Source organism: Manduca sexta, chromosome 2 (assembly GCF_014839805.1).
Source record: "Manduca sexta isolate Smith_Timp_Sample1 chromosome 2, JHU_Msex_v1.0, whole genome shotgun sequence".
NCBI classification, from domain to species: domain Eukaryota; kingdom Metazoa; phylum Arthropoda; class Insecta; order Lepidoptera; family Sphingidae; genus Manduca; species Manduca sexta.
This window is the reverse complement of record NC_051116.1, coordinates 1,682,270-1,707,365: the sequence shown is the minus strand read 5'-3', so window position 1 is coordinate 1,707,365 and position 25,096 is coordinate 1,682,270. Positions and strand designations below refer to the sequence as shown.

Genomic DNA, 25,096 nt, shown 5'->3' with positions numbered 1-25,096 from the left:
TTGAAATAGAAAAACAATCAATAATGCGTGTTAAATTGATTTTCAAGTTAGCTAGTTGTAATAATTACTTCGACAAATAAGACATATTGTCGCAACGGGCAAGATGTGGAAGACTACCTTCATATTTCTAACTATAATTATTTTCAGCGATGAAGTGAGTGTAATTTAATATTCATTTTTAGTTTAAAATCATGTGTTCGAAATGTTTACGTAGTGATTAAAATTTCTTGGATAAGTTAGTTTAATAAAATCTTTCCTCTCTTCTACAGAGTGAGCTCTGTAGTCGATCCCTCATGACTGAGGTTCGTGGTCATCACTAGATGTATCGCATTTAGAGCGGATTATTTGTCTTTACCAGTTTCTATTTATCACATCTTCAACTTTGTGGAACTTGTGGCAAAATCTTTCCGGGATACAATAAAATATATTTAAATTTAAGACATATATTTGTAAAAAGTTGTTTTAGGTCATACAGGGACCCTTTATTTACAAAAGACAAACTGAAGTGATAATGATATTAAGCCTGTTCAAATATAATTTAAATAATATTATCTATCTATACTTATAATAAATCTGTAGAGAGGTCAATTCTGTACATGAAATATATTTCCAAAATAACTACCAGGGGGTGATTAGGGATCGATACTGATGCCAAAAATGCAATTAGTAAAATTTTGTCTGTCTGTCTGTCTGTCTGTCTGTATAACCGTTATAGAAACAAAAACTACTCGACGGATTTTAACGAAACCTGGTACAATTATTTTTCATACTCCTGTGCTGGTTATAGTATACTTTTCATCACGCTACAATTAATAGGAGCAGAGCAGTGAAGGGAAATGTTGGGAAAACGGGAGAAGTTACTCCATTTTTTAAGCTTCCGTCGCGTGTGCAACCTTAATGGTTAAAGATACACAGAAATCATGTATGACGGAAATGTTCTCCTTAAAATTATGTAAAAAATATCCTACGACAGCGTATGTCTATCTTTTATGGTTGACTCACAATAACACGTGTAACTCCCGATAGCTTAGCAGTTCGAAGCTTTCTCATTATATTTGTCTACTCTTACGTTTATAACACTCTCAGTCATCCCTGATTAAAAAAGTTAACATTATTAAATTATGAAAAAAGAATCATAGAAATCGGTATAGAAACACCAAAGTTATACATGAAATACGCTAATAATAAGCCATCACGCGTGAATACTGAATCATGCTATAAGGATTATTTTTGTATATATATAAGGTCGCGAACGCACAGGCAGGCGGCTTGCTTGGCACCTATAGGCTAGCGAATCACCTAGCCAGTAGCTTCGTAAAGCGAACATTCTCGAACGTTCGCGACTGGCTCCATTTTTGAAGTCCGAAATCCACGCGGGCGAAGCTGCGGGCGGAAGCTAGTCTATAATGATATTAAAAAGCGGAAAAGTTTGCGAGTTTGTATGTTTGTAGGGGCTAATCTCTGGAAGTACTGGACCGATTTTGAAAATTCTTTCACTGATCGGAAGCTACACAACTCCAGAGTACTACAGTCTATTATTATCCCGGGAAACTGTTCATACAGGCGGAGCCGCAGGCAAAAGAACTGTATAAAGTTAGCCAATACCCTAGGTCAAACAATATACTTACGATCAACTTTGTTTTATTACAGGTAAGAAGAAACAACGGCCAATCGATAGTACTTGACCTAAATAAATCAGTACAACCTATGGTAATAATCACTTACGTTAATCGTAATTATTTTTAGCTTATTTACAATTATAGTTATCAATAAATAGTTATGAATGAGTGAATTTTTGTACATCAGTATAGAGTAACAGATGTTTTCAATAAACGATCCCAATTTCAATCTTCAATCCATTTTCTTACCTGCCAGCCCGAGTTAGTTACTTCGGTTTATTATAAATTTTATCCCTAATTTAAAATGTCCATAGTTATACAAGTAATTTTAATAGTTGTTTATAAATAATAATTATTATTTTTATACATTGTTTTGACGTATCATAAGAACTTTGTTCGCCTATGTGACAAATAAAGTATTTTTTTTTCACTAATGAACCAATCAAAGCAACTCATATCTGTGAACTTGTTAAAGAACATTGTTCTGATGGGTACTATTGGGATTTTTTATTCAAAACGGCGGTAAGTCTACGTTTATACTTTACATAACGCAACTTTAGAATTACAATGACGGAAGTGCAAATTACAGCAAAGTCGTTGTTGCATTCGACATTCATTTTCATTCATTTTTTTCATTCATTCATTTTTCGACAGATGTTTGACAATATACGTTAAAAATAGTCATCCTGCCAATTCCCATGCATATTAAGTTCACCGTTACCATGGTTACGGTTATATTTTAGTTCCAAATACAGTCACCGAGGCGCTGATCAAATTTCCAAACAAAAACCGTTCTCGGGGTACCAACTATATTTATTAATCATTGTTGGATGCTGGCCCTAAGACGTCAGTCTGGAATTTAAACAGTGGATATCCTGCAGGCTCCGTGGCATGGTACTACATCGCTCTGAGATTCCTGATTCAAATCCCAGGTCGGGAAAACTGATATTCTTTTTTCTGCTCACTATCATTCCGGAAATTAGTATTTGTGCCAGATATGGCGATAGACTCGCCTTCTATCACATAATGGAATAGAAAAAAGCAAAAAGTAGGTGCCCTGGCATACCGCTTCGGACATATAGGCATGATGCTTGTCTTGTTTGTTAGGTATTCTGTAGCTGGTGAGCTGTGATGACGATGATGATTAGGATTTTTAACAATAAAACAGTTGATCAAAACTGCGGAAGAGTGCAAGTCATTTTAAGCAAGTTGAGCGTAAAATGACTTGTTACTCGGTACAAATATATTTGTTTACTAATTGATACAAAAGTTTGTGAAAATATTTCTATGTTTGTAAGAAGTACGTAGCAACATATGTTATTTTAAGATAATGACTATCTTAGTGCAAAATTACATAACAATCCATCCAGCCGTTCGTACGCAATCGGCTACAAATTTTTAAATCTCATTTTATTCATTTATTTGACTATATTATTTCTCTATTTACAGTCATGGCTTTTGGAAAGAAACGCACAAAAATGTGTACACCAGGTAATTATTCTTTAATTATAAAAAACATATTTCCAGTCATTTACAATATCCTAAAATACTATTATAATTTGCAATATTTATAAGAAACATGTTTTTGAATTTTATTTTGAGAACATAAAATAAAGAAACATTTGAAAAAAAAAAATAAAGAATATTATCATTATCATTTGGCCAGAATTCTTGATTATAAAAATACAACATAATTTTAATACTATTTGTTCCCCAGAATATAAGACGGTAATTTCGGTAGACTCTGAAAATGCAGTATTCATAAAATAAATTCATTAAGTTTACAAAATTAATTCATAATCGACTCTCGATCAAAGGAAATTATTATTTTATTAAACGTTTCCACTTTTAAATAAACCAAATAACATTCTTTTTACTTTGAAAAGAAAGCATCAGAAACTTACTCAGCAACTTAATAGCAACAGCACTTAAAAGAGGTATAACTTGTGGATAGAAGTTACAGCTTACAACTTAGTAACCGATTGCAACATTTCAACCGATCTCAGCACTATTAATTTTATTTCCTAACGAAATGGACAACTAACTATTCCCTCTGTTTCTCTATATTTTTTTGTATAATTTTAAATTTGGAACTTTGTTTTTTTTTCTATTTTCTCAATCGTTTCCAAATTTAAAATACGTATTAACGACTTATTTTTTTGTTTTTTTTTTTTTAATTTACGGTCAATACTCTATGAATTTGAATTAGGAATTTCATATTCTTTTTTATTTTATCAACGAATCCTGCCATTGTTACCAAAAAGTATTTTATGAACAACCACATTTCATTCCAGTGTAATCTTCCAAATTGTAACGCTGAGGTAAGACATTATTCTTTATAAAGAAATTCCCTGGATCTAATAATTGTTATTTATTGTCCATTTATTTTCTCAGTGCGTTGGACACGAGAGTACGGCCGTTGTGAGTTGTTATGTTTTTAATTTTCTGTTTTTGGTTTATATAATTTAAGAAAGTTTACATGGATTATACCATCATATTATTTATGGTCTCGGTGGCGTATATTAAGATACGACTGCAGTGCTGAGGTCCCAGGATCATTTCCCGGGTCGGGCAGTGGTATTAAGATTCTCTACTCATTATTAGCCCGAAGTCTGGAATTTATGCTCGATATAGCGATAGACTCGCCCCTATCATATCATGGAACAGATCACGCACGACAATAAGTGATGAGAATGAAAAGCAATAGTTTTATCAAGAGTTATCGGGCCCAGCTGATTAGTAGCAGAATATATTTTTTATTCGGATAGCAACCACAGTACAAAACCCAATATAGTACTACTGAGAGGGATTAGGCGTTAGTCCATCACGCTGACCTAGTGCGGATTGGTAGACTTCACACACCCTCAAAATTCCTATAGAGAACTTCTCGGGTTGCAAAGCTTCCGATGTTTCATTCACCGTTAAAGCAAGCAATAATTTACAAAGAATACACACAGTTTTAGAAAATTCATAGGTGTGTGCCCTTGGATTTTGAACCTTCAGACATTTATCTCGACAGTCCGTTATACTCCCAACTAGATTATCGCCTATTTGATATCATTAATACATGATATGAGCGATTATTTTGTGTTTTCCCGATGTTATCAATGTATGTGAATCAGTTTACAATGATTTCACCACAGTCCATATGATTCGTTTTTGCAAATATTCGCACAGGCTCGTTAGCTCAGCGGCAAGAGCACCCATCTAAACCGATCAGCAGAAGAGGTCGGGGGTTCAAATCCGTCACGAGCTGTTCTTTTTTTATTATACCCCGTACGGGGATACCAACCAAAACCCGGAGTGACCTTCGACGCCTCTGCCGACCCTTTAGGGATAAAAAGCGTGAATGTGTGTACTAATTTCCAGTTAGATTATTTGGAATATTAAAATGCTTTATTCAATCAAACATAAGTAGAAACTTTTTTAGTATCCATAGATAAAAAAAGAACACGTCCCTTCGTCTTTCAGTCTGACTTAATAACTCTAGTAATTTTTTATAGCTTTCCTTGTTAAAAAATATATTCGTGTGCTGGATATCGGTAAAAAAATTAAATTATACCTTTATATTAGAATTGTAAGGTGTATATTTTCTTTTTTGACGTTTGAATTTTTTTTAAGTGCAACGGAGCGTATTGTAAATCCATGGTACGTAGATAATGTATTTTTTCTCTTACTTATATTTTTTTGCTCTGAATATAAATTTAAAATAATAATTAAATTTATTTATTTTAAAAAGCTGTTGCTTTTTATAATGTTATAATAAAAATTACAACGTGTTTGAGGATTTTGTTGCGATTTCTTTTTTATTTTTTATTTTTTAAGCTTACATGTTTATTTCAATAACACACTCGCATCATAATTCATAGTCCGCTTTTTCTTTGCAGACTAGAGGCGACCACTCACGTGCTTTGGTATGTTTCATTCCTTTTGTATATATTTTTTTTGGTAGGTCTCTCATATGTGAGAGTCCGCCTGGGTAGGTACCACCGCAATGTCTATTTCTGCCGCCAAGCAGGAGTGTGTAGTGTTGTGCTGCGGCTTGAAGGACATTGTAGCCAGTGTAACTTGACATAATAAGGCTTAACATCTCACGTTTGAAGGACATTGTAGCAAGTCTAACAATTGGACATAATGAGACTTGTCATCTCAGGATGGCGAGCGTAATGGAATACCAAACAATACTTTGTAATTCAAGGTGTTGGATGGTGTTTCTACTGTTTATGGCCGGTCGTATCGCTTACCATCAGGCGAACGGCAAGCTCGTCTCGTCATTCAAAGCAATATATATTTCGACATATATATTTATTTTTTTTCAGTGCCACGGCGGGAAATGCATGTCAAATGTAAGTAGATTTAATTTTATTCGTATAACAGGACTCGAACCCTGGCGAATTCGATCGAACTACGTCAAAATAACATGAGTACGAATATGAATTTCCTTGAATGGGCAAAGGTGTGGCAATACTGCCAATTACTTAAGGAAGCAAATTGGCTGCACAAAAGAACGGTTTTCTATAGCTGTATTTGTAAAAATCATTTAAATTCTGTCGCAATTGTTTATTTGCCTAAAAGCTAATTTTTCGACCAACCAATAAAATTTATTTGTAGGACAAAGTACAGCTCAAAATTATTAAAAATTACATTAGTATGTATAAATTTGACTATTTGTCTCACTTTTATGTTTAGTCAGGTTGTAACTTATTTGATGAAAAAAAAATCTGATTTGAGAATTAGCTCTCACTGTCTTATTTATCAAACAATTTAAATGTCACAGGATTGCTTACTCGTATTTTTTCTGTTACATCTAAAGGAATTACAAAATCAAACATACAAACATCGATATATATTATGTACTAATTGTTAGATTTGGTGATCCGAACACTGTGTTCAAGTGAATCGAACTGCAATCCATTCAAACTGACTTTAGTATGTTCAATATTGAGAGCTTGTGGTTATGTACGGAGTGGCGCTCATGATATAAGAAATCGAGTCTAAGTGTAAACCTGGATTTGAATAAAAAATATTAATCAAATAAGTAAAATTATTTCTTCTTCAAGTGAATAAATCGGTTATAACAGTGACGTTTTGGTTGCCATTTTAGTTCAGATTTTGAACAAATAGTTTATATGGACGTTCGTGTCTCTAGAATATACGTCAATGCATACAAAACTATCTTATTTTTACAAAACATCGTAAAGTTAAAAGCATAACACGTTTATCACGAATAAAATATTGATCCTCGCACTAAAAGAATGCATATAGTTTTAAACAAAGTAATAGCAGTCCATTTCCGTAAAACGGAACGCTCTCAGCGGACGAATAGTGTAAAACTTTGCAAAAATTCACGTCAACTCTTTAACTATTCAAATTTACTGCGAAATAAGTTGAATTTATAATTTTAAGCAATATTCGTTTTACTTGCTTTAACGGTGAAGGAAAATATGGAGAGGAAACCTGCATACCTGAGAAATTCTCTATACGAATTTTGAGGGCGTGTGAAGTCTACCAATCCGCACTAGGCCAGTGTGGTGGACTAAGGCCTAATCCCTCTCCATAGTAGAGGAGGCAGTATATATAATACAGGACTCATATTACGCGAATGTTAGACATTAAAATTAAACTATTCCCCTGAGCGACCACGAAGGCTGCAAAGTCTCCGAAACGTCGGGAGAAAACTAAAATATTAAAACCGCGTTAAAATATGCAAAAAAATAGTTAAATTTTTTTAGGGATTATTGTCAGTGGCGTCAATAAGTGCTACAATTATTTCAGCTAGTTTTCTCAGCTTTAAATTGAGAGTAAAAGTAACAGTAAATATGACTATTTTATTTAATGTAATTCATATCAATGAATCCAATAATTAACCCCTATTACTACCTCCCGAAGCAATTCTGGTGCGCTCGGTCTCCGAACTCAATGCACGCCCATGCACGGGAAGACAGGGTTACAGTTAAGTGTATATACATCATGGTTGCCAATTCACATTTTTTTATTTATTTTTATTTTATTTATTAGTGACTAGCTTCCGCCCGCAGCTTCGCCCGCGTGGATTTCGGGTTTCAAAAATGGAGAAGGTGCTCAATTTCTCGGGATGTTTTTTTTAATTTATGGTGGTATGCAGGTGGTCCGATTGTCCGGTCAGGGTCTGATGATGGGATCCTGGTGAAATCGAAGGAACTTTTAACCATTAAGGTTGCACACGAAATGACGGAAGCTTAAAAAATGGAGTAACTTCTCCCGTTTTCCCAACATTTTCCATCACTGCTATGCTCCTATTAATTGTAGCGTGATGAAAAGTATACTATAACCAGCTCAGGAGTATGAAAAATAATTGTACCAAGTTAAGTTAAAATCCGTCGAGTAGTTTTTGTTTCTATAACGGTTATACAGACAGACAGACAAAAAATTTACTAATTGCATTTTTGGCATCAGTATCGATCCCTAATCACCCCCAGTTATTTTGGAAATATATTTCATGTACAGAATTGACCTCTCTACAGATTTATTATAAGTATAGATATGCAAAAGTAGCTCAAAAATTGTCCATAACGAAAACATGCATTTTAAAGTAAAACAAAAGAAATAATATCGTGAAGCCAACCAAATAACTAATGATATATAAAATTTTGTGACTGTTCAATTTAGTCGGGTCCGCGATATCACTTTTGTTGAGTTTCAGAACGCGACATTACATTATTATATTCTGTGCTCCAACGCACACTGCTTTGATGTTAGGAACACACCTACATTGCTTAGACAACAGTGAACTTTATACAATAGCAATAAAGCTCAAATTGACTCTACGTATTAGTTAGAAAACGTTTGTATGGGAAATAGAAAAATGCTGTTTTGAGGATTTTCCCGGCAATTATACGAATTTTTCTCACCTTTTAAACCTTCCCTAGACCTTCACGAATAATTCAAGACCAAGATAAGATAAATCCGTTCAGCCGTTCTCGAGTTTTAGCGAGACTAACGAACAGCAATTCATTTTTATATATATAGATTACCAACAGAATTTACAATATTACATACAAATAACTAAAACAAAAAAAAAACATCTGGACAAATTGCAATTCTAATAACAGGCAACCACAACATGTGCAAGGTGAGAAAAAAATAATTAAACATATAAAAATAAAAAACATTAAGGCATATAAGGGCTCACGAACATTTCCTGGCCTTCATCCCTTCTCCCATCCTAAGAGATTTACCATCCTTTCCCCACGCTTCCTTTCCAACTATACCCTCCCAACTTTCCTCCAGGGTCCTCCAATCACTAAGCCGGGGAACTCCAATTCAAAAAAAACAATTGAAAAGGTTTTTGAGATAACCAGTTAATATTTTAACCCGTTCCTATTATTTATGGGTATCATCAGGAAAATGCTTCCTATAGGACACCACTTTTTAGTTCTAAATGTCAGTAAGTACAAAATATTATGTATTTCCATATTTTACCACAACAGCCACGCCTTTTATTCTTAGTCAAGCTACAAAATGTTCTTGCAACACCATTTTAACACAGTTTTCAAACTCGAGAATAGAAACAAGGAGTTTCAGGCGCAGACAACGCTCGCGCAAACCACATTACACCGGCTGTATCCAGTTACGAGCAGTTATTGCCAGTTATAGCTGGTTATAACACGTTCGCGCGAACATAATTCAATTGGACAGCGTTCTGCCACTATTGTTAACTTTACCCTAGTATCTTGTTCTCCTTAAATATCGAAGAGTTAAGGGTGCTGGAAATGTTTTTTATTTGAATAAGACTATATCGCTGTCACAACTGGCACTGCAATTCCTAAACGCCAGGATTGGCAGCACGCTTTACGACATCTACTACCAAGTGAAATTCAACGAGTGTTTGAAACAGTTAATAAATTTTAACACGTAACAAAATCATATAGAAAGTTAGGGAGGAGTTGGGAATATTATTTTTCATCTCGTCTTCGTCGATTAAATCATAACACCAGAATATTTATGGATACAATGTCTTTAAATTAAAGACGATAGATTGTGTATCCGCCCGGATAGCGAACACCACACAAGGTGTAAAACCCGCCATAGTAGCCTTAGGAAGTGTCGCGTTTGGAGATCACACTTTGTATATCCGGTTTCAGACAGACCGGCATAATTCTTCAGTGGCGTAGTTGTAATAACGACATGGTACGAGTACGACTTCTGCGCTGTGATCCTGAGTTAGCATCCCGTGTCAACCCAAAAAATATTGTGACTGGTTTTAAAAATTAGTTGCAGATCAAAGTCAGGAACTCGGATATGATGTATTCATTTTTATCGCCAAGCAGCAGTGTGAATACACTATTCTGTTCCGGTTTGAACGACATAGTAACCAGCGTAATACTGGACATTATGGGACTTCAAATCTCAGGTCTCAGGTAGACGAGCGAAGTCAGTGCCACGCAGTTTGTAATTTAGTTTTGTATGGTGTTCTTCTGTTTATGGGCGGTCGTATCGCTTACCATCAAGCGGCTCGTCATTCACCTCTACAATTCGAAACTCATCCAGTTTTGAACATATCTGTGTGACGGCAGCATGCAACATAAATTTGCATTTGATATGAGCTGAATCTCTTTGTTTTCAGTTTATTGTTGTTGACAGCTTCGTATTTGGCTGACTGTAATTTGTAAGAATTCACAATACAGATATGAAGCTGTGTTTTGTAATGAGACGTGAATATTCTTTGAAAGTTTTTAGTACGTGAAATATGGGTTGATTTATGTCACAGTTTATGTATAATAAGGTATTTGACTTTTTTATAACTTTTATGAAATATATACATCTTATAATTAGAAACAGAAGAAATCAATGAAATTTGATGAAATATCCACAAATACGTCGTCTAAAACAGAAGAAATCAATGAAATTTGATGAAATATCCACAAATACGTCGTCTAAAACAGAAGAAATCAATGAAATCTGATAAAATATCCACAAGTTATAAGCCATTGAATTTGGGTCGTAGGGGTAAGTGTCAAAAATCGGAAGAGAAGGAATACTTGCATGTGACGTCAGCGGGCATAACGATGCGTGCGAAAGAAAGAGATGGAGCGATATCCTCACTCCACGTCCACTCTTGCACGTAGCAATATTTGAAATTTGAATTACTGCCTCATTTCTTATCGAATTTTAATGCTGTTTTCACAAAAGGATTTTTTTTGTACTAATTACTGCTACATATTAAATAATACACAAAATCAAACATAGTCAAATACCCACATGTATGAGTAACTGGTAACTCTAATAATAATCTATAGACTGACTCCTGGCGTTTATCATGACCACGCATCACAGAGCAACTAGCTGGCTAATCTAAAGTTTACCTAAAAATCTTTTTAAAATCGCTGCAACCGTTTTGGAGTCCATAGAGAAAAAACATTTATTTTTATAGATATAGAATAGCCCCCTTATTGAGATAAAACAATATTAGCCAATCACAACGGCGCTATGGCTATGCACTGCGAAGGCTGCCATGCTGTCAGAACTAAGAAACAGGCTTATCACAGCTTTGCTCCGTCCTTAGATAAAAAAAACGTCTATGAATAAGGGAGTAGATTTTTGCGTGAAAGACTTCACGAAATATATTCTTTTTTTTATAATAGAAAGCGGCATTAGAACAGGTTATAGTTGACGTTAAATAGTTACATACGTTGATAAATTAAAACATGAAAGGAATCATCGATAAAATAACCGATAGTACTTCAATTCATGACATTTATTAAATCCAAATTCGTTCAGCGGTTTCTGTGTTTCAAATCTAAATATCCAAAAAAGAAAATAATCATTTATAATATTAGTGAGACTGTTTCGGTGATGTATTTGTATAGCGTGCTCGGTACAACGCCCCGAGGTCCTAGTTTCAGACCGACATAGGCAAAGTGATATTGGATTTTATTGCACTGTATAGACCGTAGTCTGAAATTAGTGTCCGATATGGCGATAATCGAGAGACTCGCCCTCATCATCATAAGATGGCGAAAAATGGACGCACTTTATATCTCCGCCTACCCCATCAGGGATAAAGGCGTGATGTATGTGAAATATATTTAATGATCTATTAAAAATTATCAACTGCGCCTGCGATTCGTCTGGCGTTTTATTCTATAAAAATAATGACTTGCTTAATTGCTTCTTAACGGTCGGCTTAGATTAGAAGCAAACTTGTGTCGGATTATCTTTGAGTGACTTAATGTTTGATAAATGTTTCTTTATTTCAGTGTTTCGAGTTTAACTGCACGTCAATGGTAATCTAACTACTTTTCTTTTTAAGCTTTGATGTAATAGGCAATGTTTATTTTTATAATTTTCTTTTGATCTTTAAATTTGTGGTACGTTTAGTAACTACAGACTGCTTTGGTGGCGTAGTTGTGTTTTGGTATGGGGTACGTCATCGCTCTGAGGTCTCGGGTTCAAATACCGGCTCGGGTAAAGTGATATAGGCCTAGGCGTTTTCTGTTAAGTATCAGCCCGAAGTCTTAAATTGGTGAGTGGCAGCGTATGATTGTGTACGGAACAATCCTGGGTTCAAATCCCAAGTCGGGAAATACTATGGAATATTACGATGTCGATGGCGCAGTTGTTTTACTGTACGACTGCCTTGCTGGGGTCTCGGGTTCGATGCCTGAGTCAGTATATTGAAATTTCTCCAAGGTATCAGTTGTGGCTGATGTATATGTTCACGTCCAATCACATCACGAAATACACACGGCGAAAAGTGAGTGCACTAGTTGCGCCTCTGCCTACCCCATCGGAGATAAAGATATGAATGTGTCTTTATTAATAATGTATATTTTTTGGTTATACAGTGTGAAGGCGGTGTCTGTCTGTCTGAAGTAAGTTCTTGTCATGTAACACTGATATGTATGTAGTCAAGTACTCATATGTAGATAGATATAAATTTATTTTATCAAATACCATATTTTACATAATTTGACTAGATTTCAAGAAGTGCTAAACCCTGACTCTGCAAAGCTTATCAATATTTTAGTCAAAAATTAAAATCCCATAGCGTCCCATGTAAGTGTGTCGCGTTCCGGGATCAGCTTGTATATATACAGACTGATCCCGGTACATATCGGATATCCGGTTCCAACAGGCCAGCATAATTATGTCAACTGCCAAGGGGTAATCATCTCTCGTCAGTCGACATTCTAATGAACTCTACTCAACTTACTATAAAAAAAATAAGAATATATTTTTACGCGCTTACGTGGTGCCAACAAAGAATCCAAAATATGCAATACACACATAGCTAGAAACCTAGCTGCCATTTTATCACGAATGAAACTCGCCTTTTCAATATTCATTTCACATTGTCAATTATACTCGATTTTAATTAACCAATCAGCTGCATCTATGGTAATTAACTTCCAGTGTGCCGGGAAGCAATGCGTAACTAATGTAAGTGATATTTATTATTAGCTTTTGATCGCAGCTCTGCCTGCGTTACCGACTATTCCCAGAACAAAGGTAGTATCTAGCACTCCGGATTAACTTATCTTCCTATTTGTGAAAGAAGTTTCAAAATCGGATAAGGTTTTTAGTTTATCCATTATAAGTAGGATTTTGTCTACTAATAAAGGACATTTATATTATTTTTACTGGGTTTTTCTTCAATGGCCGTGTATTACTTTTTCCTTGTGGGGGCACCAAATATTTATTATTATTATGTTAATTCAGCTCTCGATCTATGCTTATGCCAAAATTCATTCAACAGTTGAACTTTTTACGTTTAACAAACGTTTTAATAGTAACCTCTTTTATAGTGTTTTGGTGGTGTCTGTCGATCGAAGGTAATTTTGTTTTACTAAAAAGATAATAACAACTTTTATTTAATTATCATGACTGCCTCGGTGGCGTAGTTGTATTATGGTACGACTGCTGCTGAGGTCTCGGCTTCGATGCCCGAGTCGTGCAGTGATATTGGGTTTTTCTTCTCAGTATTAGCCTGGAAACTGGAATTTGTATCCGATATGGTGATAGGCCCCCTATTACATCAAGGGACGGAATACACACGGAATAAACTAGAACATAGTGGACTCTGTCTATATTGGGTATAAAAGGCGTAAGCATATATCTAAAATAATAGGAATAATTTGTATACACTCTCGAACTCCATAAAGGTGTTAAAATGGCACGCAAATATTCAGGTTAAGAATTACTTATGCGCGATAACATTTAGGAACTTAGGGAGTTTGATACACACATTCACACCTTTTTTCCTCAGTAAGCTAGCCAGGGGCGCAATGTTTTATGTGTTCACAGCAAAATAACAGTATGAAATAACAGTTGATGTTAAGTGAAGTTGGGCCATATAGAATGTCGACTGACGAGATAATTATTTCACGGCAGTCAACACAGTTATGCCTTGGAACCAGATATACACAGATTGATCCCGGCGACACACGTGGGCTACTGAAGGGTTTTAACACCTTGTGTATGGTGCTATCCACAGGCTAAACCCGGAACACGAAACATTTCGTGGGCCACTATAGCGGGTAGACCTTGTATACGTTGCCGCGATCGGGGTGGATATAAAATATATCCTACCACCAATATGCACATCCACTTTTTGCCGTGCGTATTTCATCTCTTGATGTTGAAGGGGTAGCGAGCCTAACATATAAGGCACAAGTTAAACTCGGGTCTGATTCTGAGTAGATTTCAAAATAAACTTACTCTACCTGGAGCTCGAGCCCGAGAGAACTTCTATTCTACCGTAATACAACGGTGCTACCAAGGCATTGGAATTTGGAAATTGATTCTAAATCCATATGTATTAAAGGGCGTAGCCAATGCAGCTCCCCCCCCCCCCCCCCTAGAGATTCGGGAACGACGTACGGGAATTTTTTCCATTCCTAATATTCCGTACGCTCAATTACGCTCTGCTCTATGTTATTGTTAAAGCTGGAGAGAGGGAGTAGGGAAGGAACATGTGCTCCCGACTTTACTTACAATTCATACTTTTCTCCATAGCAACTGGGCCATCGGCTGGCAACGCTCTTGTATGTATTAATTCTCTTTTCAATTTTAGTGCGACGGAGATGAATGTAAATCGTCGGTAAGTGCCCAATAACCAATATACTTTGGCAAACTGTTGGAACAAATGTTTGCTTAACCAACAAACGTTGCTCCAATATGATCAGATTGTAGTCGCTTCACCTGTATAACCTATCGCTGTTAGTTTTGGCATTAACCGAAGTTCTAAGATTATATAGAGCAGACATTGGGACTATTATCATACAAAAATTTTGCGCTTATGTGATTGTTACTCAATCTACCGCTAAATAGCAAATTACCGATGTAATATACTTCATATTTTGTCCCTTTCTTGATTTGTACGTTTTTAATGCGAATATTAGCATATTTTCTGTAAATATATTATTTTTGTATTAATATCTAAGGACGCTGTGACATTTTGTCATACGGACATTTCAAATAAGAAAATAAAAAAAAAACGTGCATAATTAACAAAAATATTTATTTATTTACACTTTGTACACATGATATACAGGAAGACTTAATGCCATGGGCATTCTCTCCCAGTCAACTTTGGTGGTGTAGAGAGGACGATGCAGGTGCATAATAAAAAAGAAAAAGAAAAACACATAATAAAAGTAATAATAAACAAATGTATGATATAATTATATAATATACAAGTTTAAAGTGGCATACTCGCAAATATAAACCAAAACTATTTTGAAAATATCCAATTTTAAATTCTGATGACAGCAAACAGCATTGACACTTTTTTGTGCTAAAACAAGTTGAACATCCACACACACGAAATCCGTTACAGGTACGAAACAAAAAACAATGCAGTGTTTCAAATTTCACAGAAAACGGTGTACAATTTTGCATGCCAGAGAACCGACGCCATTTTTATTTAGCATTGAAACAAAAATGTGTATTGTTTTGTGTGGAAAACGTTATAATAGTGGGAGACGTCCGCGTTTGAAAATGGAATGCGACGGAATTTTAAAAATGTTCTCCAAAAAGTCTTTGCATCAAAAAGGCGACATCGGTTAGCAGAGTACACTAAAAAGGGATTTAGATGTATTTAGTACCTATTTTTATAACAATAACGTATTACAAAGGTACAGACACGAAAATAAAATATTGTTTTAAAAAAAATGTCTGAAAGGCGAGGAATAATTTTTGTCTGTGTATCCGTTTGCTCAAATGTTTACTGACTGATCACGCCGAAATCAATTATTGGATTAAAAATCGAATAACTGAAAAAAAATCTGTATAACGTGTAGGGTAAGTCGGGGACAGATGGACGGAGGAGATGGACCATTCGCATCACTTTTGTTCTGCGGGAATGTGTATATTGTGTATATATTAAATAAGCTATTAATCCTATCATAGCACCTTCTTTCGGTTTAAATTTTGCCGATAAACATCCAATACAACAAACCGACATAATTTTAGCGGCCGTCGCAACAACGTCGATACAAATTATAATTATTACTAAACACTTCAATGTACGTAACCGTGGCAGGATGAAAAAAAAATAAAAATATTTCTCATTCTACGAGAAAGGTTTGAATAAACATGAACTTGAATAAATGATTAGTCAATTTAAATGCATTGTGTACGGCTGTCAAAGGAAACAATTTTTTTTCCTCTAAAACGTAATTTTTACTTGAACTTTTATTTAACACTTTTTCGTTTCTTAAACACATTCAGTCTTATTTATAAAAAAATCGCTAAGCTATAGTTAGTTAAAATTCACTCGATCAGCTGTGAAAAACCCGCCATCTTGCCTCTTAATAAGATTTAAACTAGAAAACCGGTGATGTTTTTGACAGCTATTTAAGCAATTCTTAACCACCTCTTAACGCTAAAACAAGTTTATAAGTAAGGTTATGTTCGTTAAATTTTTTATACTTCACCAGGCTTCTATTAGCAGCCCGCGCAGTGCCGCTGCTTTCCACAGAAGGGCCCTATATTCAAATTTGGGTCATTCAGGACAGTACGAACTTTGGGCTCCCACTTAGTTAAACATACATATGGGCAAAGAGGAGCCCCCTTCACTGATAAGGGGTCCGCTACGCCCCTGAGCCCAAAAATAGCCAAAAAAACATATATAGTCTATACAATGATTAATTAAATATGATATGCCACATACTGTTAGGTCCTAACAAATCAAATGCACATTGTGTTTTGTCGCACACATATATATTGATATTAATGTGTCATGGAAGAGTTGACGTATTTAAACCACAAGCCAACACGCTTTTCTACAATACTTAACGCTTAAGAAATATAAGTAACTCTATCGTTTATCGATCGACTATATCATTCGCAAATGTCAAATAATATTTTTGTTAAGTTGACAAATAAAATTATATTGTGAAGAGTATGAATTTTTGAATTTGGAATCGATTTGATTATAATCGAAAATGGAGATTTATTTACATCATTGAAACTGGAGGCATACAATGTGTAAGTTTGTGTGCGTGCGTGCGTGTGTGTGTGTATTGTCGATAAAGCTGACGTCTGCGCGATACCTTAAGGCGATACCTCAAGGTCCATTTTCATACATTTTGTTTCGGCTTTAATCTGGGTAACTAAACAAGTATTGGCAAGTAAAGAATTTAAATTCACGTCTAGTTAGTGATTAGTTCTCGCAGTTGAAAGAAAAAACGTAAAAATAATTAATAATCATGGATATTTCTGCCATTAAAATTTCGTCATATTAAATTTTAAAGGCCGAAATATCCATGATTATTAATTATTTTTACGTTTTTCTTTCAACTGCGAGAACTAATCACTAACTAAACGTGAATTTAAATTCTTTACTTGCCAATACTTGTTTAGTTACCCAGATTAAAGCCAAAACAAAATGTATGAAAATGGACCTTGAGGTATCGCCTTAAAACTATATCAGATTTAAGTATTAAGTATTTTTTCTATTTTAAACTTTCTAAAGGCAAAAACAGAATTCGTGACTGTTTATGAAAAACCTTTCATGAAACCTTTTATAAATTAATTTAGAAATTAATAGAATTCATTTTGGTTGAATACCTTGTATTGGAAAGTTCGGAGTAGTAGGTGACCTTGGCATATTATTTTATTTTGTTTTTTAAAAGCCATTAGTCTGTGGCGACAAATTGAAGTAAGAACAATTTTTATTTATAATTATTTTTACTTTACACAAATATTAAAACATATTTTTGAAACAACACTAATTTTGCGGAATTTAGAGCGATCATTCTTTATATTCTAGAATTTTAAAAATGTCCCTTAATTTTCTAAACAACTAAGATTCTCCAAGTTTTATTAATAGTAGAAGGTATTATGGTATGCTATGATTAAAGTCAATGAGCTGCTACATCTAAAATCCATGAAAAGAATTAATGTTTGAAGATGAGAAGTCATCGCCAATCTCATAGATCTGGAAAGTGAAACACAACAACGCGTTGTAAACATCCAGCTATGTTTGGACTTACTTTTGCAACCATTTCTCAAAATTTCCACAAAGCATCGTAAAGTCAAGCATTGTTTTATTTTTTTTTTAACTCCAAAGGTTCATTAGTAGAAAATCTGTTTGTAAGTTGTGTTTTTTTTTTCAGTGTAACGGGGGTGCTTGTATGGCTGAAGTAAGTTTTCGAATGTCATTAAAGCTATTTGGTATTACGAATATTTTATTAAATATTTTTTTTAGGCAAAAGGATTCAATACTTCATCCCAGGTATTTATTTTCGCTTTTATTTTAACATTTTACTAATGTACCGAAGGGGTTTTACTAACATTATATCGAAGTGGACAATTAACATTTCCAACTCCTACCTATCTTTCTATTTGATTAATTTCATTGCGGGATAATGACATATTAGTTTTCCCTGAGACTCGCCGAACTTCACCGCTCGGTGTCGTAATGCCACTGCTGATCCTGGCTTACAGCAGTTGTAGTGGCGGGTGTGAGGGCGGGAAAGTCTCTTAACATTATATCGACGGTTAAAAGGCTGATGTAAGCGACATTTTTTCGAAAATTATGAAGGTTAATAAAACATAAAAAAAAGTGCTAATTTTTTATTTGGATGAAACGTAGTATCGTAAAAAATGTTACTTATAATATTAGCCTTTCACCCGACTATATTATTTATTACAAATATGAGAGTTTGTAATGTTTGGATGTTCATTAGAAGTAAATGCAGAAATAACAATAAAAATATCAGCCCTGTATTATATACTGTCCCACTGTTGGGCACGGGCCTCCTCTACTACTGAGAGGGATTAGGCCTTAGTCCACCACGCTGGCCTAGTGCGGATTGGTAGACTTCACACACCCTCGAAAATACCTAATAGAGAATTTCTCAGGTATACAGGTTTCCTCACGGTGTTTTTCCTTCACCAAAGCAAGCGATAATTCGCAAAGAATACACACATAATTTTTAGAAAAGTCAGAGGTGTGTGCCCTTGGGATTTGAACCTGCGGACATTCGTCTCGGCAGTCCGTTCCACACCCAACTAGGCTATCGCCGCTAAACGTATCCGAAATTTGTCCAGCAGCAAACCGCAGACGCATTTACATGATATTTTCTTCCTAATGATTTCACGAAGTGTATTTATTTTCATGTTACTATAACTTATACATGCATTGTGTTTCTCAATGGTTGAAGGTGGAAGGTTGAATACAAATATATAGATTTTTTAACTAATGTTTCGAAATGGGCTTTATAATAATCAACAGATGACAATTATGTCTCACATAGCGTGAGAGGGGCAGCTGAGGCTCCACTAGGATTTAGATATTTTCGGCTTGCTCATCCGGAAAAATACTCAAAGGGAATTTATTCTGGAAAAGGATCTTAACGGAGCTGCGAGCAATACCGAGTTAAAACTAAATGATAAAATATCTCATAAATGCTGCTAACATTTTTATCAATGACTTACGAACCAATATTCCTTAGCCGTATAAAAATTAAAACTAATTAACTCCATAAAAAAATATATTTTTCAGTGCCAAGGCGACGCTTGCCACGTCAATGTAAGGACATTTTTTACTTTAATTAATTTAGAGGGTTCAAAGAAAAATGTAATTAATTTTAATTTGTAATTAAAATTCCATTTATAAAGAAATACGGGTGACATTTAATTATATATCTAAAGTTAAATTTTATTCACAGTGCGTTGGGATAAATTGCCTTTCTCGTGTAAGTATTTCTAATATTTTATTAACATAGATTATGAAGATATTTTTGCGTATGTACAAAGACATAATATACATTTTAAACTGAGTACACTGCCTTTCGCCACGTACTGGTGCTGATGGTTGGATATATTTTATATCCGCCGGGATAGCGACCACCGTACACAAGGTAAAATCCGCCATAAAGGCCCACGTAAGTGTCGCGTTCCGGGATCAGCCCTTGTATCCAGTTCCAACAGGGCGGCATAATTATATTACTGGCGAATTAATTATTATTATTATATTACCTCTGATATGTCTACGCTATGTGAGCCCTACTCTACTTTGGGCTCCAGGGCCTCTACTTTCCCGGCATAAAAAACTGCTTTTGTACAAGTAATCAGCTAATACATATGTCAGCAATGATAATAAAAAACAAATATTTTCATCAGAAATGCAGAAATACATTTTATCGATGTTGAATATTTTAAAGCAATTCTTAGCATACTATCCCTTAAGGAAACGACATCTAAAGCCGGATATTAAAAAAAAATACAAATGAAAAACTCAAAAGCAAAACGTCGTAATACCAAGAGATATGAAAAATTCATGCAATCTGAAGATTCAGATATTTCTTTTCAACGCACACTCTTTATTTACGGATAGTGACAACAGCCACTGATGATAAATGAATTGGCGGCGGGAAAGATGATCTGACGAGAGATAGTCGACAAAATTATGCCGGCCTGTTCGAAGATATACACAAGCTGGACCCGGAACGCGACACACTTACGTGGGCCACTATTTAGGTATTTACACATTAGGACGTAGTCAACATGCCTATTGCCTTCCTACAATCATTGATGCTATTAGAAAACAAAGAAATTAATGGGAATAACATATAAGGATAAAATTAGTTTGTGAAGAAGCGTGGCGTCACGTCAACTGGTGGTAGGTCTCTCACATGTGAGAGACCTGGGTAGGTACCAACGCAATGTCTATTTCTGCCGCCAAGCAGCAGTGTGTAGTCAGTGTTGTGTTCCGGTTTGAAGGACATTGTAGCCAGTGTAACTACTGGACATAATAAGACTTAATCATTCTTTAAGTCCTAGTGACCTATTTACCATTAGGTATTTTTGAGAAGTATCTAGCATTAACGTGTTGAGAGACTTAATTTTCATGTAATCAGAGTTGCAATATTTTTTTGTTTGTTATGTATGTGTGATATATTTGTCATTATCATTGTAATCTCAGTTTGCAATCCTGAATAAATAAATACATGACATCTATGTCTCAGGATGGCGAGCGCGTATGTAGATGGTACTTTGATTTTATTCTTTAATTACTGTTTATTATTACAGTGTGCTGGGGCAGACTGCATAGCGACAGTAAGTCAACATGATTATTTATGTTTACGCGAATTAGACATGAAATAAAACTATTTTCCGGATTTTATCGGGGGTATTTATATAATTTTCTCACGACGTCTCGAAGATGCAGTCTTCGTGGTCACGTAGCGGACTGAGGTATTTCTCATCCAAAAAAACGCGATAAAATCCTTAAAATAATAATTATTTCAATGGGTAAGTCAACATCATATTTTAACATTATAATCAAAGTTGCTCCGTTTCTAATTTCTTCAGTAATAGAAAGTTATGTTCTCTTTGAATGTTTAGGCTGACTGCCTCGGTGGTATAGTTATACTACCATACAACTGCAGTGCTGAGGTCATGAGTTCGATCCCCGGGTCGAGCAAAGTATTGCTGAATGCACTTGAAAGTTGGTGCTGCAATTGCGCCTACACCTAAAAAGTCACGAGTGATGCTACGTAGACTAGTATGAATATGAAGATCAAACATTCAAATTCCATGTAGTCCGAAATCTGTAACAAAGCAAAGTTAAACATTACAAATGCTTCTAGTTATCATGTTCGCCCGCATCAAACTTGATAAACAGAACTTTGCACGCTTTCAAGATTTCATTATACGACGAAATTATCTACACAGCCATTTGACGCAACGACATATTACTTAGATTCAGTCCCGCAATAGTCACTGTTGAATGTATTTATTTAAAAACTTAACTCTGCCCTCTTGAGACATTTCGGTATGAAAATTAAAAAAGCAATACATTCAACTACTGGGTCAACCAGTCGTAAAAACTATAAGAAATAATTTTAACAATACAATGCCTCAAAGAGTTGTGTCGACGCTAATTGGGCAATTCTATTGGCGGGCAAATTATGGGCAAATATGTGTTGCTCGGTTCTAAGACCTCTTGATCCACTGTCACAACCCATAGTATATAGTAGAGTTGCCGACACTACATTGGGCAAATATTCCAGTGGCGAGCAAATCATGGGTAAATGTAGTGTTGCCAGGTCCTAAGACCTCCTGATCCACTGTCACAACCCATAGCCACCACTTCTAATAGCAGGCAAATTATGGGTAAATTTACAGTGTTGTCGGGTCCAAGGACCTCTCCACAACCCATAGCAACGTCGACGTCACAACCCATAGCATATGTGGTGCAAAACTAAAAATACCTACATACGGTTATATAAAACAGTTGGAACTTTCTTTTCAGTGTCAAGGAACTGAATGCAGTGCCAAGGTACGATTTTTCTATAAATATGTATATAGAAAATTAGCGCTTCCACACTACTGCAGAAATAGACAATGCAGACCACTCTGTATATAAATTTGACTACAGCCGCCGCCACGACTCTGTAGAACTCTGTAGACTGTATACAAAACAATAGACCCATCTCATTGTAGCGTTGCGGTAAGCCATCCTGAAGTTAAATTAACTGCCATTCCCTAATCCATATACCTTCCGCCAATCCTTTTATATTTGAAGGCTCTCTATTCTCTCTTCTTAATCATTCTTTAAAAAAAATGTCACATCAATTTATTTACGTTGTTGAAATATTCTATGAAAATGTAATTTGCCTACAATTTCAAATAACGATCAACCCGTCATTCATTTTACAAAAACAAACATCCAATGCCACTTACACCTGTTCAGAATCCAAATACAACTCGAGTTAAACACACAAATGTTATTTATTCAGGACATGCAGGATTCATACCCCGGTTAAACATACTGTATCAGCCGGTGTGAATGCAAATAAACCCGATTGATATGTTTGCCCGCGTTCTAAACATCCGGATCGATGTAGCGTGAATAAATATCCATGAACAAAATTATATTTAATAATATATAATAATATCAGCCCTGTATTATATATACTGTCCTACCGCTGGGCACAGGCCTCCTCTACTACTGAGCGGAATTAGGTCTTGGACCACCACGCTGGCCTAATTGCGGATTGGTATAGCGCACACACCCTCAAAATTCCTATAAAGAACTTCTCAGGTATGCAAGTTTCTTCACGACGTTTTCCGTCACCGTTAAAGCTAGTGATAATTCACAAAGAATACACACATAATTTTTAGAAGTCAAAGGAACATGCCCTTAGGTTTTGAACCCGTGGACATTCGTCTCGGCTATCCACACCCAAACAGGCTTTCGCCCCTTTTTTTCAGAAGTATTATAAATATTATTTCCTTGGAGTTACAACATTAATATATCCAGGTAACGACTGCAGTGTTAATTTTCAGTTTTTTAAGCTATATTATTTTTATGATCTTAGGCCAACGGGTAGTAGTACCCTTTTAGTTTTGATTCCCGTGTGAAATCGCAAAATATTCGACATAAACGGTCATATATCTTGATCGCGTTAACATGCAAATCTGATTTTTATCACAGCTAAAATGGGCATATAACAGAATATTTCATTATATTTCAACTTGACACCTCTACGCTTTCCTAAGGTAAAGAGTCTTGACAGATAAACAGACAGACGGATAGTCGGACAACATGTTCCTATAAGAGTTCTTTTTTAAGTACGGATCTCAAAAATAACAATGTAAACTAATCAATTCTTTTGATAAAATGGTAGTCACAACTGTACCAGTCATGACAAGGAAGAAAATTGCCAAACAAAGGATCCTATTTTTCAAATAAAAGTCTAGTAACTGCACCGAATACTTGTAATAATTGAAAAGGAATGCATAATGCTGCACACGGCCAGCGATGTATTCTAAGTCTCAAACCGTTAACAATAGACGAGAGTCACTCCTAAATAAAACTTTATAGATGTTGTATATACGTAATAGATGTTAGGGCTCGCATTAAACATAAATACACGTATTATAAAACAAAGTCCCCAAAATCTGTATGTATGTGATCAATTTTCTCAAAATTTACTGAGCGGATCTTTGTACGGTTTTTACTAAAAGATAAATATTATATTTTTATTTTATGTCTACATCTAATTATAATTCATGAATATTTGTATACATCGTAAAAGTTATATCTACTGTTGTATTTGCTTACCGCAACAGATCTCTTTGATGCACGTACCTTATTCATCTCTGCTGCACCCTAAGGTTGACTGGGAGACAATGCCTATTGCATTAAGTCTACCTATGTACAAATTTTATTGTATATGAAGTGCAAATAAATAAATAAATACTGCAATTCTTGAGAAAAGTTTAGGTTGATAGTACATTACGGTTTTATGTAAATTGACTGAAATATAACGATTACTGTCGGTCCCCCTGCGCATCTGTCTGCCTGTCAACGCGATAAAGTCAAAGTCTACTCAACAGATTTCTATGGTATTTGGTATGGAGATTGAGACCCTAGTAAGGATATAGGCTTTTTATCCCTGGACAATAATATCGGGACTTTTATCACGGAAACCTTTTTACTGGTGGTAGGTCTCTCATATTATGAGAGAATCCGCCTGGGCAGGTACCACCACAATGTTTACTTCTGCCGCCAAACAACTGTGTAGTCAGTGTTGTGTTCCGGTTTGAAGAACATTGTAGCCAGTGTAACTACTGGACATAATAAGACTTAACATCTCATGTCTCAGGATGGCAAGCGCATTGGAATATCAAACAATACTTTGTAATGGTGTTGGATGGTACTTCTACTGTTTATGGGCGATCGTATCGCTTACCATCAGGTGAACGGCAAGCTTCATCATTCAAAGCAATAAAAGCAAAAAAATCTTGCAAACGGGTGGCGAACAAAAGCTAGTTTCTAATAATCTATTGAATACATATTTTCCAGTGCGAAGGCCACCGCTGTCAGAAGACTATCGTCATTGGAGACATAAGGAGTGCCATCGAGCCAGTCGAAGGAGTCTTCACTATCAACCTTGAAGCTGGAATGGATTAAATAATATTTGCTGGTGGTATACAATTCATTTTGAAATTGCGTTACTCAATCAAACCACATACTC

At 35.3% G+C, this 25,096-nt stretch overlaps 1 protein-coding gene across 1 annotated transcript; it reads left to right on the top strand.

The window, feature by feature from the left end:
* The first annotated feature begins 76 nt into the window (after positions 1-76).
* Positions 77-25,096, top strand: LOC115454051 (keratin-associated protein 9-1-like). The gene is made up of 20 exons (XM_037436603.1): positions 77-154; positions 1,651-1,710; positions 3,069-3,110; positions 3,914-3,940; positions 4,014-4,040; positions 5,241-5,267; positions 5,507-5,533; positions 5,939-5,965; positions 11,858-11,884; positions 12,446-12,472; positions 13,014-13,040; positions 13,406-13,432; positions 14,674-14,700; positions 18,221-18,247; positions 18,313-18,339; positions 19,612-19,638; positions 19,778-19,804; positions 21,141-21,167; positions 22,366-22,392; positions 24,925-25,096. The coding sequence occupies exons 1-20, from the start codon at positions 104-106 to the stop codon at positions 25,030-25,032; spliced, it is 693 nt and encodes a 230-aa protein (XP_037292500.1). The 5' UTR covers positions 77-103; the 3' UTR covers positions 25,033-25,096.